At 37.4% G+C, this 20,325-nt stretch overlaps 1 protein-coding gene across 1 annotated transcript in view; it reads right to left on the bottom strand.

Moving 5' to 3' along the window:
- Positions 1-16,475: 16,475 nt before the first annotated feature.
- The window catches only part of ptprn2 (protein tyrosine phosphatase receptor type N2), a 113,652-nt gene continuing 109,802 nt past the window's right edge, over positions 16,476-20,325 (bottom strand). The window contains exons 22-23 of the mRNA XM_040127559.1: positions 18,540-18,613; positions 16,476-16,547 (exon numbers count right to left, since the gene is read on the bottom strand). Of these exons, the coding sequence (XP_039983493.1) occupies positions 16,476-16,547; positions 18,540-18,613 (146 nt within the window). The remainder of the gene's footprint in view (positions 16,548-18,539; positions 18,614-20,325) is intronic.

Raw genomic sequence — 20,325 nt, forward strand, 5'->3', positions numbered from 1 at the left:
CCGTGTGGAAAGAAATGATGATCAGTGTAAGTATCTCCACTCAATACACTAGAATGTGAGTAGAAAGAAAGACAAAAACCTGTCTGATGGGAAGGACTGAAAGTACAGATAGATAGATAGATAGATAGATAGATAGATAGATAGATAGATAGATAGATAGATAGAAACTATAAATAGCATATAACACAAATTGTGTTATATCTTTATATGTTATATATATATTATAGTCAATTTTTTGGGGGGACAGCGGGAGAGGGTCTTTAGTAATTGAACTTTATTTCTCCAGCAAGCATGTCATTTGTCACTATCATACAGAGGCTGCCATCTTGACTTTATTTGGGATCTCATTCTATTGTGCAATTTATTGGCTATGTGGAAATTATTATTACATTAACATATTAAGGATTGAATTTCTGTAAACCATCTTAAATTTGTTGGGTGCTTTTAGTTATTTTTTGCAAAATGAGTTGTACCAGTTCAATACTGTTGTATTACTGTGAGATATTGTAGAGACGGGGTTACGTTTTTTTCTCTTTGTCAAAACTAGGGTCCAAAGAAAATACTCAGAACACTGAGGAAGGGCTAGCTTTTTTAAAAGGGGAAATACTGCATTGAGCCCCCCTCCTCAGCCCATGATTTCCATACAGTCCCTTAATGTAACTTAATTCCATACAAACAAGAGTTACAATAGATGTAATTGCATAAAGCTAATGTATTCAACAAATCTTAAAACAGAATCTGTAACATAAATACACTATATTATACATAATTAAAATTCTACACAATGAGTAATGTGCAACAAACAGCACTCAAACCAGTGTTCCAAAACTTGATTAAAGAGATCAAGTATTTGTTATGTGTATACAATGAAAAAACCACAAAAATGCACCATATAAGCACTGTGCGCTATGTTGGGCTATTGTTTGAATATAACAGAAACTTTGTCATCTGGGGTTTCACAAATTGCATCACACATGTTTTATTCATACCATGCAAAAATCATAGAAGTGGGTATTGTACAGCCAGATCAGCAAGGATGGCCTATTTATTGTTTTTATAATAAAAAAAAAAATGCTGCAGCCATTCAAAGAGGAGGTCATGACTGCAACAAATGTATAGTGCTGTTGAAATTAATATATATGATGGCATTTATAACTACCCCGCGTGGATTAAATAAACATGAATCAGAACAAGCCCTGATTCACAGATGTTTTTTTTTTTCTCCCAGCAGCAGCAACTAATTGGTTTGGTGCAGAAAATACTCATAAATCCCTCGTATGTCAAAGAAGCTTTGAATGCCCCTCACTGCAGGGACAATTTGTTACTCATCCTCTCGTCAAAGGGCTTTTGTTGTGCTCAAGGACTTAAGACTTCCAGCGAATTTGAAAAAACACGCTAGGGTCAAAGAAGCTTGACGCAAGAAGATTGTTTTTAAAAACAATTTTACAGAATGATTTGGTTACCAAATGGAATTGAAAGGAAGTAGAAACAGAACATACAAAGTGAAATAAATACAAAAAGCCACCTGGGCGTGCTTTATTTTGGAACTGCTGTCAGACAGGGATTTAGGTGGAGCAAAATTGGAGAGATTTATTTCTAGCGGTGCAGTCAGAAGATTAGGAAAAAGAAAATACAGTAGCAAGTTTCCTTTGAGTAAACTTACGAAGGGAGCAGAGAGATTCACTCCTCCACCTACAGTACAATAATCACTTTCCACACAAGGGTATAGTATGAAACGGTCTAAATGTCAAATGATTAACTGTGAAACATAATTTAACATAAATTTGTATACTTTTGGGCTGTTTTTTTTTCTTTGGAGTATATTGTGCAAGTAGCTTGTCCTTGACTCTCGTCCAACTGAAACATAATAAATCTCCAGATTCTTCAGTTGTTGATTCTTCATGCTTTGTTTGTGTATTTGCGTGTGCTGCTTATTGTTGCATTAGAGGTATTAATGCTGCTTTGTCTTGGAAACGGAGAAAGGATTTATGTGAGTCTAGACAAAAGCCTGAAGTTTTGTGTTTGTGTACAAGTTAGAACATGAGCACAACAACTACAGATCCAGCTTGGCACATGGCAGTTAAAAAAGACACCTGTCATAACTGCAGTGCGCAAAAGAACAGCCGGTAGCAACTCTGTCTGTGATAACAGAATAAGTAACGTTACTGTCTGACTCAGGTGGCTGCTTTCTGACAGGGGTAGAAATCTGTCTGAACAGTTTGAGTTTTACTTTATTCCAGGACAGAGGAGCTCAGTGTAGAGCAGAATGTGAATTGTGTACTGTAAATAGGTCGAAGCTTAGAGGAGATACAGAGAGAGCCAAAGTATCTGTTTTTAACTAGACTGCCAGTCTGCAGCCATGCTAGGGGCTCTGGGAGGCTGTACTGCGGCACAGCAGTGCTTTGAACTAAATGCTACCATTGGCATGCTAACACGCTCACGATGACAACATGCTCATTGGTGGAAAGTAACTAAGTACACTGACTCAAGTCCAGTACTTAAGAGCAGTTTTAACTTATCCTTTATGCTGCGTTACACGCCTACATCACTACATTTGAAAAGAAAATATTCTACTCTTTTACTGCCTGTAGCCCATGGTCTAACCTGCTCGCAAGACATCTAACAAAGTGGTTACACAGCAAACCTTCTCCTCTCCACAATCGCCACTCTGTATGAATGAATGACTCTAAACAAAGCAATTGCACGACAGTAGTCGCTTATTCATTCACTAGACAGAAATAATGTTGTGTTACCTGGATGTAACTCCAGTTTTATAAATCTTTGTGTGTAGGTCACATCGCTCTGTATCACAAAGTAAATGAAAAAATTTAAACACAGTTATTGTGGGGAATATAAAGCATGATACAGTCTGATAACATATGCATCACGGAGGCAGCTATAGTTACTATGGTTACTTCTCAGATTAAGATTTGGCACGAAAACAAAAAAACAGATGAGTTTATAAAATATATTATACTGACAAAGATTTAAACTAGCCAGTGGTGTTTAAAGTATTTAAAAGTTAAAAGTGTCAACCTGCCAGTGGTGTTACAGGAAAAGTTAGAGGAATACCAAAGCCATTAGGATACATTGTCTTGTGACCATGAATGTCTGCACAAAATTTCGTGCCAATCCATCGAGTAGATATCAAATTATTGATTGAATAAGTGAAAATTCTGATCTTGTTGCACTGCATTAAAAGCTGCCGATCATTAAAGTCATTACGATTCATCCTCTGGGGATCGTGAATATCTGTGCAAAATATAATGGCAATCCATCCAATAGTTAATAAAAATTCAGTAAATAAAATTGTTACTCAGAGATAGCTTTTATAATCCTTTCACTGCATCTCCTTCAGCTTTCAGATTGTTTTTGTGAAAAATTATTTTCTCTGTTTCTTCTCCAGTTTGTCTCGGATGTACTGTATCTACCTTCCTGTTTCCCCAGGGGCTCCGTGATAGCATCTGTTTGGTGATGACATTGTTAGGTCTTTTCCTCATATGTGACCCCCCCAGTCATCTCTACCTCTTCTTCTTCTTTAGTTCCGTGTCTATCAGCTCTTGTTTGATGGATTTCCAGACACATTTCACTCAAGGCTATCAGCAGAGGAGAAGTGCAGCAGCTTAAAATGAAATCCTACAGCTGAAGGTTTTAGAAAAGTCATTGAAAAGGAAATATAGTCAAAATCTTATCTGAAATGCAGCTTGTGTGGTTTTACTTTCATGTCACTTTTCACAAATTTTTGACGTTATTTCGGAACAAAATGATCTGAGACATCTTTCAAAGAAGACAATTTACAAGTAAAACAACAGTCTGCTGATTCAGCCAAGCACTCAATCCAAAAAACTTGGGTTAAAATAAGAATATGGCGGGATAATCTACAGTTTACTTCAACGACAAAAACGGCCCACTCCTGCTGTGTGCAATGAGCGCACACTTGCATGCACATGCATAAGAAATGTAAGGACAATAATGTGTAAATCACTTTTATTTGCCTCTGAAGCAAGCTGTAAATTTACACACATATCACACACGTGGCAGCTTTTGTTTCAGTTATTGTCCTGTAAGACAGACAGGCTTTTATGTAAAGGTCTGTTCAGTGTCTTGCTCAAGGACACTTAAACAGTGGTTGTCATGGAAGATTTTTGGTCACAATCAGTGCATCTCTAAAACTGAGAGGAAATATCAGTCAACACAAGGATTTACATGATTCACATTTGGGAAACATTGACATTCTACAAAAAGTACAAAAAGTCTTGTTACTGTCCAAAAGGTAGAGAAAAGATTCTCCCCAATATTTAAGACAGACTGTGGATTATCCAGAGTAACATGGACATTGTTTTTAGAAAAGAAATGCTGTTACTGATTTTCTTAAAATGCAATTTAGTGTTCCTGTGAGCAACATGAACAAATTACCATTCACCGCCATTATACTGGGGTGGAAAAAGAAATCTCAGGCACAGATACCTCAAAAACTCATAAAACCAAAACTATCTGCGAGACTAGATAACTCGATTAATAATTGAAAAAAGGTGATGTTTTTTGTAACTCGGATGACCTTACTCTTTAAAGGATAAGGCTGGTGATGATCTATATATATTATCTATATATATTTTTTTGTCAACAATCCCATGAGAAAACCAAGACCAAGAATATGTGAGTCCATCTCTCAGTGCTTTCTGAATTACCTACTCTGTCTTTGGTGCTGAACACTTAAATCTGTTTCATTTTTAAAACAGGCTAAGTCATTTCTTGAAACATTTTCAGGTGCAGATTACTATTCATTTGCCAATTTAGTTGGTATCTACAGCAGCAGAAAGGTGTATGTGGGATTGACTCAAAATAGCTACAGTGTCCATGTTTATCCTAATGAAGGAACCCAGTGGATCAGTTCGGCTCATTAATGTTGTTTTTAATAGTTTTTGGACAAAAATACAGCTCTTTGGCACAAAACAACAAACATGATTTCAAAACAACTGCTAGCATCAAATGGAAGCTTTGTTGCTATTTGTATAATAAATGAGTCATCTTTAAGGGTTTACAGTACTTTGATTTGAAACCAATTTCATGTTAGGGCAGATAATTGTGTTTTTGAAAATGTTTGCCTGAAGCTTGTGGTTGCAAAAGGAAATCTTAACTGTTTGGGGATTAAGTGGTTGATATCTAGATTTTAGGGCAACAAAAGAGGAAATTCTATTTTGTTGCTTTAGAGGAGATTGAAAACTGTCCAAGTTTATATAGATACTGTTCAGTGGCATTCATCTAATTTTTTGTGTCACCCTTTAGTCATCTCTGCCAGGCCAAAATTACAGGTAAAACAATACTGCATAGAGGTTTTGAACATTTTGTGCGTAGTTTTCCTTATTTTCTGGTTGCACAGCAGAAAAGGCGAGATTACCCCAAAGTGGAGAGACAGACATCACTGTGATGTATTACCACACTGAAAATTATCAGACCATTTTGACCAGCACCCTTTTGAAGCAAAGATCAGGCCTATCTGACATCAGATGACAGTCAAAGCGCCCTTTGAATAATGATGTTTGATTACAGAGAAAGAAGTCAACAAAAATCCCACTCTTCTGGAACATTTACATGTGAGAGGAGTACGCTGTAAATCAACACTATCATCATAGGCTGCTGATCAAAATTTACCAATAACGTACAAAGTATAAAAAGTCTTTTTGAGAAAAAGAGAGAAATTTTGTTACAAAATGTGCATTTATATCATTGGTTAAATGGAAATAAAAAACCCTTTTTTTTTTTTTTGAGCTTCATTTTTGGACTATGTCCTACACATTTTAAAAAGAAATCTAATGAAGTTTTCGAAGCAAAGAAATTGATAAATCTAATGATATTTTCTTCATAATCTTAATATACATTGACCATAAATGGCAGTGTAGAAGTTGAGATTTTTGTGTGTTTCCATGAGTAAATGAATCGGTTTATGCCCATATTACCCACAATATAGCAGATTTGTGCATACATTCAAGATTCAGAAATTCACATGGAAACAAATCAACACTTCTCGAAGTTTTAGTCGCAGCAAATCAACTGTGGTATTTAATGGAGCTTCTAAAGCTGCCCACATCGTGCCCATGTTTTGTTGATGATATGGTAATGATAACCGTGCGGCTCAAAACAAGCATGGAGGAAAAAAAGCCCAATTAATAGCAATATTTGCCCACTTTATCCCATTATTTTCCTCTTTTTGATGTTTATTAAAATATTAAGAGTGTGAGTTTTATATTCTGTTGTCCCAACATGAAGTTTCAAGCAAAAAAATGACGTGTGTGTGTTAACAGTATGTAGGTTTTAATGTCAGATTTGTATACATGGGTCCCAACACTGTCTCCTAGAAATTCTGTTTATATACTACTAATTTTCAACATCAAATACGTTTTTAGAGAATCACAATGCTTTGCGAATAACCCGGATGACTTTTTAATTGCATACATTTATATATTTGTCAGAAATGATAATAAAAATAATGTTGGTAGTTGAAAATACAAGTTCAGATAAAATGTTGACATAAAGGTAGTGTAAGTCAGAAAAGAAATTCATCAACCATATTGCACATCACATTGTACTTTATTACACAGCAAAAATGCTTCAAAAACACCATTAGGAAGTCATTACATTCATAAAAAAATACTCAGAGGATGCAAATGAATATCAAATTTACACATAAATATGCATAATAATGGATATAGACCTGTTAATCCACAGAGTTCAGAGCCCTTAACACACCCCATTCTGGTCAAAAGCATGGGGAAACACGTCATTATGCTTTCTGCATGTCCTCCCCTCTTTATTGGCTAAATTTTGATCAGGCATCAAAGTTTCTGATAGGCTGCCGTGGTGGCAGAGAGTTGTTGCTGTTGCTAGGATCCTGTTGCTAGGACGGTTGCCATCTCAGAGACTCAGCAGGAAACATGTAATGAATCATGGATGGTTGATTTTTCTCTAAGCACCCTCATCTGTGATGCAGATGAGCCCAAAGCTCGCCTACCCCGTCTCCACCCTCCTCCTCCCAAATGCATTACCCCGACCCCCATCCCCCTCCCCACCTCTGGATGGGGTCATTATTAAAAAAAAAAAAAATTTCAAGTTTGGAATTGGAGGACTGGCATTTCAAATGGTCCTGAGTTTACTATAGAAGGGGGTGAGGGCTACTGATGCCAATTCTCATGCAAAAACAGAGAGGTCAAAGGTCATTATCAGTTATTTGTTGAAGGAGAGCCAGAAGGGAGAGCAGCAACGATCCATCCTGACCTCTTAATCTATTCTGAATGGTGAGGTTTTTGAAGTTCGTACAGCTTTACACCTCCTGAAAGGAGGTGGTGGACAAACTACTGCTGACATTTTATCTGCAATTCACAGAATGCAACTTCAGCACATTTAGGATAAACTTAACCATTTTAACTGCAGAATAAGAGTAAGAAAAATGAAGCTAATAGCTGTCTGTGCAAATAAAGATTATACAGAAAACTGTGATTTCATTTTCTGCTGCTCAAAAAAGCATTTAACTCTCAAGACTTATCACACATCTGTTATTATTCTACTTGCTACAGTATGTTTTGCTTCTGAAGCTCATAAAAAGCCTCATGAGGATTCACAAAAGGTCATCCATCCTAGTTCATATATGCCGCCTTGACTTAACAATCGCAGTGGGTATTTTTAATATCATGCTATTATACTGCAGAGGGTATACAGGCCTTTGTTTAGCGGACAACACGGGCATGGCATTTCAAACCCCAGTTGAACCATGGTGTGCATGACTTATTTATTCTTGTCCTGTAAAAAGATGTGCAGCTGCTTCATATAAAGTGGCAAACAGTTAAACTATTCATACGAAACACTTCTCGTATAGACGCTGAAACTTATCCACAGTAAAAAAAAGTGGTAATTACAACAGATGACAGACAATGTAGGCCTAGTTCTATAATGGTACAAAGCAGAAATACGGAGGTGAGTAGCTATAGTGACTCTGCTGTATATAAACACCTTGTGTTGTTCACAACTGTGGGTTTTCCTTCTACTGGAGCAATATTTTCTTTAATGTAATTATATGTTTCACTTGGCTCTTCCATTTTTGCTTGACTCTTCATCCTGCATCCTGCTGCTCTGCTACTCGACTCAAGTTCTTCGATTGCTTTTGTGATTTTTTTTCCCTATCATTAATGTTTTCTTCAGGCATTGTGTTCTTTGAGATAGACAAAAAAAAAATACCAAAAAATACCACACTTCTCTATATTTTCCATCCCTGGCCCTTTAATTAACCCCTTCCCTTCATGCAAAAGTGCATCCCTTGACAGTCTTGCTCTCCAGACTCAGTTTTCCTACCCTTTGCCCTCATCTTTCCTCTCAGCAAGTCACTAAACGGATCCTTTAGAATCTAGTTGTATACGTGATGCTAATACCCTCTGACACATTTGTTCGCCGTCTCGTTATCATTAATAATTATGCAAAAGAGGCGCGTTCTCAGCCGAGCAAAAGAAAGTAATCTTAGTATGCAAATAGTTAAGGTCCCTGTGGAGTGTGGTGATTAGATGTGTGTTGATAAACTCACTTATGATGAGTGACAGTGAGCAGGATTGAAGTCGCGCTGGTCAGCACTGCCACAGACAATGATGAAAACACCGCCACCAAATGCCAGAGTATCCCCAGAAGCACGATGGGACAGGGATGAAATGGTGTAAAATGTCATTGTGGCTGCTGTGCACCCATTAATAACCAGAGAGAACGAAGCAAGGGGGTAATGAGGGGAGATTTGCCTCTTGATTGAAGACTTTTCCTTTTCTGCCCAGCCAGATGCTGGCCCCCGCTGCAAATTTTCACCTTCAGCTGCCAACATCCCAAGCCCTTTTCAACTATTGTGACTGGACCATGAATCCAACACCCGATTTTATATCGGGGGCAAACGGTTCTACACCTGGATGGGGTTGTGACTTTGAGAGTTCTTAACATACAACATATGTAACATACAAGTTTTTAGAAACTATTATCTGGTTTCAGATGGATTTACTAAATTGGGTTGCACCATTACAGCTTGAGAAATGTCTTAGCTAGTAAAACTTTAGAAAGTGTAAACTGATGGCTGGAAACTTCTGCAGCAATGTACAAAAAAGCAACTGACCAACTGAGCACTCTAGCATCTAGAGCTGTAGTATATCTTACAAAAATAGCATTATAGGAAGCAAAATAATATATTAAACTTAACTGCCCATCCTTTGTAAATGCATGTATGACTTTGCTGTATTCATATATAAAAATGTTTTAGCAGTTAGCAGTATTCATACGAGTGAGAGCAATTAAGCTAATGTAAGTTAACTGACGTTTTTGGTCATTTAGTCTAATTTTATAAGCATAATGTTATGTAATTTTAAGTATATTAGGTTTTTTGTGAAATGAAATTTATGGCTGTCTCAGTTTACTTCAGTATTAAACAGCATTTTGATCAAGTGTCAGGTCAGATATTCTAGATTACCTCTAAATGGGTTATATTAGTAAACTAATGGTCATCAGTTAATTAGCTAGTTCAGTTAGGTAACAATACGTAACAGTTACAACTTGCAGTCACTGAGTTTAATATGTTGTAGTATCTAGTCTTTACGTAGTGACTAGTTTGTGTGGTGCAATCCATTTTAATTTAGTAACATGTAAATCTGTTCTTAGTAACTAACTTTATAACTAAGTTTGAATTTAGGAAAAGCAGCAGGTGCAGCTGGCTCTTGAGGATTATTTTACTCGGGAATCGGGAAACAAGTAACAGATGCGACTTGAAGAGGCAAAATTGGAGCTTGAAACATTTTTTATAACTGATTAAAACAATTTTGGTTGTGGTCCTAGTAGTTTGTTCAAAGATAAGAAAAAAATACAGCTTTTGGAGAGCTTTATCCCAGAGCTATACACTAGTACTGCGCTAAGATGTAGTAAAATCACATCAGTTTTTATCTTAGCATATTGTAGTATAGTCACATATCACATTTGATCTGGCTTTCATGTTGAGATTTAAAAATGTGCATCCAGCAAAGTTTTTTGTGACAACATGGTGAGAGTCCACATTTTAAACCTCAGATCACTGCATAAGCACGAGTACGCATGACTATTCAGGCAAGATCAATTTTCTCAGGATCAGCATTTTGATGAACACAGACAGAGGAAGAGGAAGAGAGACACTAGCCGGGAGTGCCAAGTTTAAAAGCTTGTTTGTTTCTTAAGAAGATCAAAGGTATCAAGGCCTTGGACAGACATGAGAGACATAGCCTCTGCAATCTGCTCTCCATTCATTCCCAACAACACCAGCAAAGAAAAACAAGGCTTTTCTCTTTGGGAAATCCTGGAAAGTATCCCAGACAGTTTTTCCAACAAGCAAACAGTCTGGGATCTCCCAAACCCTCTCCACGGGGAAACAACAAGTTTGTCAGCATGTAGTGAGTTATCTTTCAAAAGTTGAATGATCTGCAGGTGCTTTTTTTTCCTTTTTTTTGAGTGCAAAGCAACTCTCAGACTTGGATCCAAAAACTGAATATGACATGAAACTTAAGCAGCTGCTTAAGTTTCATACTTTCTGCATCTTCAGTCAAGTTCTCTCCCACAGTTCAACAGGAGATGGTTTAATAAAGAAAAATTATTTTTGGTGAGTTATCCACAATACCTACGGGGATATTTCACCCATGAGGCCAATAGAGCAAATACTAATATCAACATTTCACAGCAAGACCAAACTTTGGCTGGAACCAATGGAAGTACATCTAATGCGGTGCATTTTTTGTAGCTCTATAAGAGTGGTTCAAGAACTTCTTCCTTGTACCCCCTTGATAGATGGGATGGCTTAATGGACTCTTTTTTAGTAGGGTTGGCCAAGTTGGCAGTTGTATCTCTACCATTTGGCAACAAAAGTTGGACGTTTCAACCATTTATCCATTACTTTTAGATATCTGTTTCAACTCTTCAGCTAGCTTGCTAAAGATTTTTCATGCCCTCTCAGTAACAACTCTTGGTTTAAAGGTCAAATATTAAAAAGGGTCTTATCTTACACACACACACACACACCCGTCATCGCCATAATGCATTCCCTTGCTCCTCACCCTTACCTTAGCCATCAAATCGAAATCCCTAAACCCAATCCTTACCCTAACCCGAAAATCAAATCCTAACTCTCAACCAGCCATTTAAATTTGGGGGGATTCAGCATTTTGGTCCCCACAAAGCTGTTGGACCCCATAAGTACAGTGGGCTCCCAGTTTTTCGGACCCCTCGAATGTAGTAAAACAAGCTCTGTCTGAAAGCAAGTGCTTACCAGCACCTCTAAACTTCACTAAGTAACATTTTGTATCCATCTTGTTTATTTAATAAGTACAAAGCTTATTAGTTACCTTCCCTCTGTTTCCAGTTTTTATGCCATGCTCAGATAATTATCGGCTAGCTGTTAGCTTCAGTTTTTGTGCAGATTAAACAAACAAAGTATAACATATTAATTAGTGAGTTTTAGAGGTGCTGGTAACTGGATATTATTATCTTTGGACAGAGGCAGGCTAGCTTTCCCCCCCTGTTTTCAGCCTTAATGCTAAGCTAACAAGCTGATGGCTCCAGCTTCATATTGGACAGACTGATGTGAGAATGGTATCAATCTTCTTATCTAAATCACAGTAAGAACAAACATATTTCCCAAAATGTGAAACTATTCTTTTAAGGTTTTTGGAAACTGAGGTGTGCCCTGTGCATTTTTCCTGTTATTGTAACAATAAATAAATTAAAGACCAGCATCAAATCAATTTGTAATCCTATGTGTTTATTTACAGTATATCACTCCTGAGCATGAATATGTTGATGTATTTTTCTTATCAAAACAAAATATCTGTTTTAAGCTTTCTCATAATCTTTCCACGTTCTACCTGATAACTGCAGCCTGGGTTACAAGTACCCCTGGTTTGGAATCACTGCTCTAATGAAAGACTTCTCCATAGAGGAGCTACTGGCTGGGCTTAAGATGCATTTCCTTACAAGACTGCATGAATTCACAAGTGTGTCAGAAGGACCGAGAGCCAACAGTGATTACAATAAACCATAGAGAGATCATCAAAGAGTGGGCAGGAGCTGTAAGACTCACTGAGGTCCATGGCTGAAAAGGCCCACTCGACGTTCTTGGCGGCATGAAGGCCCTTTCGAGGGACCTGCACTCTGTGTGTTTTAATCTGCTTGTTTCAGGACTGAATTATTCATCGTCTTTGAAATGGCTTTACTTCACAACTCCCTTTTATTAGATGTGTTTCCTCATTTTGTTGTGTTTGTGACTTTTCACTTTTGTGTTGCTCCTGCATTTCCACTGATTTTACAGCTTTCCTATTTGGTGGTAGAAATTTAGTCTCTACAATGCCAGGTAGGTTTGTGAGTATTTTCTGGTAGCATCATGATTACACACGCATTTTCCTACTTTGCAGTCAGTTATATCCCTGTGATATGCCAGCACGCCTTAACAACGGTGAGATATGTTGATTTTGATGGATCTAACCCTAAAGATTTATTCGAGCTTAAGCAGCAATTTAGAAATCTCTAAATTAAAAATCACTTTGAGTTAAACCAACCATCCAAAGAGGCAATGCACAGTATCTAATTTTGTGACTTTTTCAGAACACATTAATCCTCCCAAATGGGAGCTGACAGGATATCACATGGTATTGTAGCACACCAGATACCTCAGGAAGCAATTACCATGAATAGATTTTCTAATAAACTTGTACCCATCAGATGATAAGCAATTAAACATGCGTAATTATGGTTTCCATACAGTAATTTCTAAGCTGATTAGGTCTGTGTGCTTTACAACCTGAATGGGAGAATATTAATAGGGCTTTGGTTTGGTGTTGCTGGTTAGCGGTGGCAGCTCGTCAGTGAATCATATGCAAATGAGGCCTCAGGAAGTGCATGAAGCCTCATTCCCAGCTATTAGAACTGTCAGGGGAGGGAGGGACATGTCAATGGGCTGTACACACACACACACACACACACACAGGCACACACACACACACACACACACACACACACACACACACACACACACACACACACACACACACACACAGTTGAATATGCACTGACGCAAGAAACACACACTGTGTAGGAAGGTAGCAAATTATATATTATCTATACATACCACGTGTTCATGTGTTTGAACTTCTCTGTTCTCTGGTAATAGAATCATTATTATACTTTCTGTCAAATTTATCCAAATTTAGTTTTTATTTCATCTTCTGTTAGGGATATGCCATATTAAAATTTTTACTTATAACAAATAATATTCATGGTTGTGGCCAACACACTGTATCAGCTGATATATGGTTGATACTGATACCAATACAAATACTTTTAGATTAATTCCAGTAGTTATTTTGGTACCAAGTTATAATAAAGCATCCTTTACAAGCAGTTAATAAATTGTGCGTTAATAAATAAATCATTCATTAATCTTTTATAGATCAACCATTTGAAGGAAAAAAATTGGGGGTTGGGAAGTTTTGATGAACCCCTTTGACTGCTGTTTATCCTTCTCCAGTGGCACATCTGCTCTTTGGCTCAAAGAATATTGTGCAACACCCCTCTTTAGCACTTATAAACAGTACACTGACGTTTAATAAATCATTCATAACATGCTATAATGTAGCTGTAAGCACGTATAAGTGTATATTAATGTATTTATCATCAACTACAACAAGTATGGGCACCCATAAGTGGAGGCTGGTGTATAAACAGATAATAAATGACAATAAAGTCAAATATTGTTGTAATAATATAAAATATGACTTCAGAAGTTATAACTGCTGACAAATACTGTACATTAATAAACACTTAAAAATGTCCCTGTATCTGCATACAACTGCATTACACTGTGTTACAGCATTTATTAAATGTTTGTATAGCCTACTGCTTGTAAAAGCCACAAAGGGGAACTTAAAGTTAAGTGTAACCGATTATTGTTGAATCCTTTATTAATGCCTCACTAATATTTGTAACTGCAAGTTTGTAAAAGCAGGTGTCATGCTGGAGGAAGATAAACATCATTCAAAGGTTGCTTTCTCAACATGGCAACCCAAATTTTGTAGTGTCCTATAACTGGTTTATAAAGCATTAGTAAATGATATAATGAAAAAACAACATTAACAGTTATTTAACATTTTATCACATGACTGAAATTCCATACTAATGTCACGTGATAATGTGACATCTCCATGACATACACCAAAAGATTCCCTAGAAAGTAGTATTATTACCAAGTGGATATTACTGATGAAATAAAATAAATTCAGTCAGTTACACAAGTGAGTATTTCTATCTGCTGAGGAAGGTTGTGAGATGTGGCTGAGAGTGGACCTTGTGTTGAGAATTCTTTTTTTTTTTTTTTTTGCCAAAAATATAACAAAAACTTTGGTATTAATATTTTTAAATATTATTAAGAAGCTGACTGTCACACAATTGCTTCATGCAAAAACTAACCTTTGTTCACATAAGAAATGAGGAAATCTGCTTCCTTTGAAGCATTAATACGTTAAAATAAATGAAAATGCACACTTATACCCATGTAATTATCAACATTTTTAAGGAATTATTGGATACCGATAAGCTGACCACCACATCCTTCAGTAGGTACTGATGAAATTAGACTCTTTTAAAGCGACTGAGCCTCCCCCTCTCTGTAATATTGTGAGAACACCTCAGTGGCTGAAATACATGACTGATTTCATTTCAAATCCCAGCCACTTTCTCCACTGACAGAGCTGCTGAACCAAACATTTCATCGGTAAAAAAAAAACCGCCTCTCCCAGATGCAAACCCTCAGGGAGCATGATGCTGCATTCCTTTTTGACTTTACTAAGGTTACCATTCAATCAAATGCCTTCATTGTAAAAGCGGCCTTCTCCCTCCTGTTTGTGTGTGAGCGAGTGATTTAGAAATAACATCCAACACCAGACAGCAGACCAATATAGTCTGTTCAGATTTATTATCAACCTTAATGTTACTTTTCACACAAAATATATAGTTCTCATTGAGGCTCTCAGTACATATTTCAGATAGCACTATATAGGGATTCATTAAATCATTCATCATCTATACATTGAGGGAATAATCTGTCATGGTGCACAAAATATCACAATATACCAGCGATGGAGGAACAAACAAATTTAGCAACAATTCCAATATAAGTTCATATCATCATATTGTTATTATCGATATAGGATGGCAGTATTTCTAAGTAGAAGCGATAACTATCTTATTTGGTAAATTTCACATTTAATATTAACGGAGATGTTCAAGTAACAAACAATTCATGGTGAAAAATGTAAAATCAATAATTGAGGAATAAAAAACACCTGATATGTGACCATAACCATGATCTGTGAGCCTTTTTACGAGTCAGAGCATCTGTGGTTCAATGCAAGAGTGAGATGTCTGGACCCAAAATACAACAATACACACACACTTCAACATCTGTACACGTGATGCTGAGTATATAGTAGTTGATTCAGATCACAGAGGAGGATAAATGTGAGGAGTTTATTTCCAAAATGCTATATGTATCCGATACATCAATTCATTTCGGGGGTAAGTTCTGTACAATATTATGAATTTTACAGGCAAAATCTTAATTTATTTTACATATTATTATTCCAAAAGTACTATAGTTGAAAGCTGCAATGATTAGTTGATTAATCGATTAGTCGATTGGCAAAAAATGTATTTTTCGAGCAATAATGCCAAGTATTCTCGGATTCCAGCTTCTCAAATATGACAGTTTGCTGTTTTTCCTTGTCATATATGTCATTAATTGAATCCTTTAAAATTCTAGACTGATATTTAGACAAAATAAACAAAATTAAGACATTACTGTGGCCTCTGAGAAATTGTAAATACCATTTTTCAATATTTTTTAACATTCATAGACGAAATTATTATTTGAATTATTTACAGTCCTACCGTGGTCTGTCTTAAATGTGTGAGTAGACATTTTCTAAGCATCGGTATCACTTTTTGATAGCAGATAGTTCATTTTGGAACAAAAATCTTCACTTGACATCACTTAAACATCTTGTCATTGGCACTAGAACGGTATGTTCAGGAACAACATCACAGTTATAGAGCACCAGGGATCATATTGACAGAAAGTCTCATAGTAGGACTGCTGATCTAAGTTGCTCCATCAGATTAGATCAGGCCCCACTGGCCTACTCCTGAATCACTCAAACGACACAGAGCCCAGATCGACAGCTGTACTCTGAGGCAAAATTTGCGAATATGGATCCAGGTGAGATATCTGGCACGACATTCATAAGTATACAGTATATATAGAGGTGAAGAGGAGGCAGAGACAGAAGAGAGAGAAATGGAACGAGGAGAAGGAGAGGCAGAGAGAGATGTCAGTCTTGAGTGGGCTGAGGAAACCGGTGCTCAGCGAGCGAGGAGAAGAAGGTACGACGCCTTCACTGAGGAAGCGCTTTCAGGATGGCATTCACCTCCTCTGCCACGGCTGTCAGTGCAAACTCAAACTGGTCCTGAAGAGGAGAAGGAGGAGGAAAGGATACAGGGAGAGAAGGAAGGGAAGGAAGGAGAAAGTTTTAGTGTGTGTACAAGTGTGTAATGGCGCAAGAATGCCATTGCAGAATGATTAGCAACTGCTGCCTCCTCCTCTTCCTCCATCTCCCTTGACCCTGTCTAGGATCTGTGTGACCACAGTCTTGAGGTGAGGGTGAAGCACTCTCTGAGCTTTCAACTTGGAGTGCATGCATACCGTGCACTGCCATTGATCCAGCCAGGCGTCCCAAAATGGAGCTTTTGAGTCAAGCTGTCTCTCAACTCTGTGTGTATATGTGCATTTGTTTGTGAATCTGACTCACAGTTTTCCCTGAGGACTGCAAGATGGGCTGATTGATGTTTGCCCCATGGACCTGGTGTTTTTATATTCCTCTCCTCTCCCCAGGCTGAAGGCCACGGGGTCCTCTCACAGAGAAAAGGTACGTAGGAGTTTGGAGGGAACAGTCTTTAGATGTGTCAAAACACAGCCTTCCATAGTGTGGCCTGAGGATAGGCTAAATCAATATGAAGGAGTCACTGGTGGCCATGCCTTTCACTATGCAGTGGAAATTATCAGGTGTTCATGTTTTCTATTTTTATGTGTGTACTGATGATATGATGAGGCCAGAAAATATGTAAGTATATCCATCTATATTTACACCGCAGTTATAAGTGCCTTTATCTAATCCCAAGTTGCGTTTAAAGTTCTGTGTATTAAAGAAGACACTTTCAAAATTAAGTTTTGTGTGTCCTGTGCTGTTCACATGCATACCACTGGGGGGAGGCCAATGTCTGCTTGACTGATCAGAGACGGATGGCTAGTAAGGAAGAAAAAACACTCAGACATGCTGTATTTACTGCATGTTGATGTCTGTGAAACGGAGCAAACAGCAAAAGATGGGAAATAAATGTTCTGGTTTTTTTTTTTGAAAGCTCCAAAAATGAAGTGGTAACATAGTGAAGGGGAAAAAAAGGATAACTAGTTGCCCAATCCTTGAAACCTAACTAAATTTCATACTTCATTACAATCTAATTTCTGTGTAGACCCGGCATAAAACCACAGAGTGGAATCAACAATATTCCAATATAATTACACTTAGACTTGTCAGAAAAGAGGAAGAGAGAGTACTAGAAAGGCTTTTCTGTGCTGAACAGAGTAGGGCTGTAAAAGCAGTATTAATGAACCTTCTAGGAACATTGGAGTCTGTTAGCAATCAGCTACCATAAATATTATCACCCACCGCTGCATGAGGTTTATTATTATTATTATTATTATTATTATTATTATTATTATTATTATTATTGTTCCCTCCAATTACAAACGAGAAACAAAACTAGACTTCCTACATATAATTTGCACTAGTGGGTGAGAGAAAATGCTTTGTAAACACCCTAAACTAGTTTCCAAAATGGACTGAGGGGGAGGGCCTGCTGTGATATGAACTGTTGAGACTAAAGAATTTAAGTTGCAGCATTGATTAGACAGACGTATGAAACCCATAATAATAAACAAGTTATAATTACAGGGATGAAATGGAAATAAGAGCTAAAGACAATCTTAAAGAAGATTTTTAATAATCAATTAATAATTTCAGTCATTTTTCAAGCAAAAATGCCAAGGGTTTCAGCTTCTTACATGTGAGGATTTGCTGCTTTTTATATCATTGTTAATTGAATATCTTTCTTTGTCTTTGTATGTTTATCCCATTTGTTTAAGTGATAGAAATTAAGATACATTTTTAAAATGCTGCAGTCTGATAGAGCAAAATATTTCTGTAGCAGAAAAAGTCTCTTAAAACAGAGAGTTTTTTTTATCTTCCAAGACAATGTTTTTCTAATCCTGAAGCGGTTATCAATTACTACATCATTTCCCCTGATCCTGTGCACATGAATAGACAATCGTCTGTTTGAGTGACTGCAACCCCCCCCCCCCAATCTCCCCCATTTCTCTAACTCAAAGCTGGGGACCTTACCTTTGTCTGGACCATGCCAGCTCTCTGGTCTCTCAAGTGCTCCAGGGTAGCGGCAATATCAATCTCTTTAGCACCTGCAACAGACCGAAAATTGGACTGAGTTCAAAGCAGCGGAGTAATCCAGCTCACATCTGTCAATCTCTCTTTATACTGGGCTCCCTTTGGAACAGTGCAGCCATTGAAAATTATTACATTCATCCCTCGAAAGACTTGGACGAGAGCCACAGACTGTTTCCCGATAAAATATGCAAGAGGATATTTTTGGGGTCTGGGAAATGTGCAATAATGCATTCAAAAAACACTAAAAGCCTGCTTCTCTGTGAGAATCTTGTTCAAAAATTGGTTTTAGATTATGTCCAACTATAAAGTCTGCTAAGAGCTTTTTGATACAACAATATCTGAGCGTGTGTGCCTGCATGCATGTATGTGTGTGTCTGAGAATCAACAAACTCTAATTAGAATGATTTATAGCCTTTGCAGCAGCCATACTGATGATGAACCCATGCAACAGTTGCTTGTTCAGTTGCTCAGCTGCTGTTAAGTTGAGTCAGTTTTAGCTGATGTTAATATGGAAATCTTATTGTACTTTCAGATTTATGGATTTTGAAAAGCACACTGGAGCTGGTTTTTCAGAAAACCAACACAGAGAAGTAGGGAGAAAAAATGGAGAGCAAGAGAGAGCCTGTGAAACTCCCAAGAGGTTTTTGAAAGTGAAGCAGAGAAAGGAAGCAAAAGAGACAGAGCAAGAGTAAAAATGTATGTATGTGTGTGGGTGAGAGAGAGAGAAAAAGGGGGATTTAATGTAGCTGGACTTAGTACTCAAAAGTACTCCGACAAGACTTTCATGTCTCAGGGCTGGATTCCGAAGTTAAGCTGAAGAGAGGCTCTCTGACCAAAGAAAAAAGCTTTGAAGAGTGAGATTATGTTCATTTTATACATTCGCTTCTAGAGCAGGAAACAAAAGGTTAAAAAGAGACTGGGTGGCACCTTTCATCACCGCGGACAACAGCGTATTGGTCACTGAACTACACGAACTCCATCAGGATGGTTCAGTCTTATTACTGTTGTACGAACAGTGAAGGGAAGGTCTTCGTCAGACCTTCTTCTCCTAACCTACTCTGACGGGGTTGGATCGCAGGAGGAAGGCATGCAGAGAGTGAGGGTAAAGGGCAGAGGTCAAAGGGCAAAGGGGTAGAGGGCAGGCTAAGCTATGGAGGATTTTAAAGTGACGTATGTCAGCCTTGGGAAGAACCCAGCCCCTGTGCAACAATAGCCATGGATAACTCAAAAGATATGATAGACAAATTTAATTTATTTGCTGGTTATTTCATAAGCCAGAAAACAAAATGTACCTGTTTATTTATGCAGACTGTGCTTATTCTTCTGAAGCTACAACTCCTGCTTTATTGATGTAGAGATTCTACTAAAACAATAGTTTTCCTTGAAGCATGAAGCTACAATTTAGAAACAAATCTTTCTTCAAAACATTCCTGTTTTACATGTAATGATACACTCATGCCATTAAGATCCTTTTCAGGTAGCTTTTCTTGCCCGGTTTTTTTCCCTATTTATTTAGACTTGTGGATAATAATGATGTCTATGATGGTGCCGAGTTACCGTGGTTTGTAACCAAGTGCATATTGTCTTTTCTGACTGTGTTTTTGATAATACATTATAATAAGGGGCCAACTCAACTCAGAGTAAAACTGTAGAAAATTAAGCGTATAAGCACCTGGACATCCAGATTTTTACCATCCTGGTAATCAGAAGGAGTTAGGTTTGTGTA

Source organism: Xiphias gladius, chromosome 5 (assembly GCF_016859285.1).
Source record: "Xiphias gladius isolate SHS-SW01 ecotype Sanya breed wild chromosome 5, ASM1685928v1, whole genome shotgun sequence".
In the NCBI taxonomy this organism is placed as follows: domain Eukaryota; kingdom Metazoa; phylum Chordata; class Actinopteri; order Istiophoriformes; family Xiphiidae; genus Xiphias; species Xiphias gladius.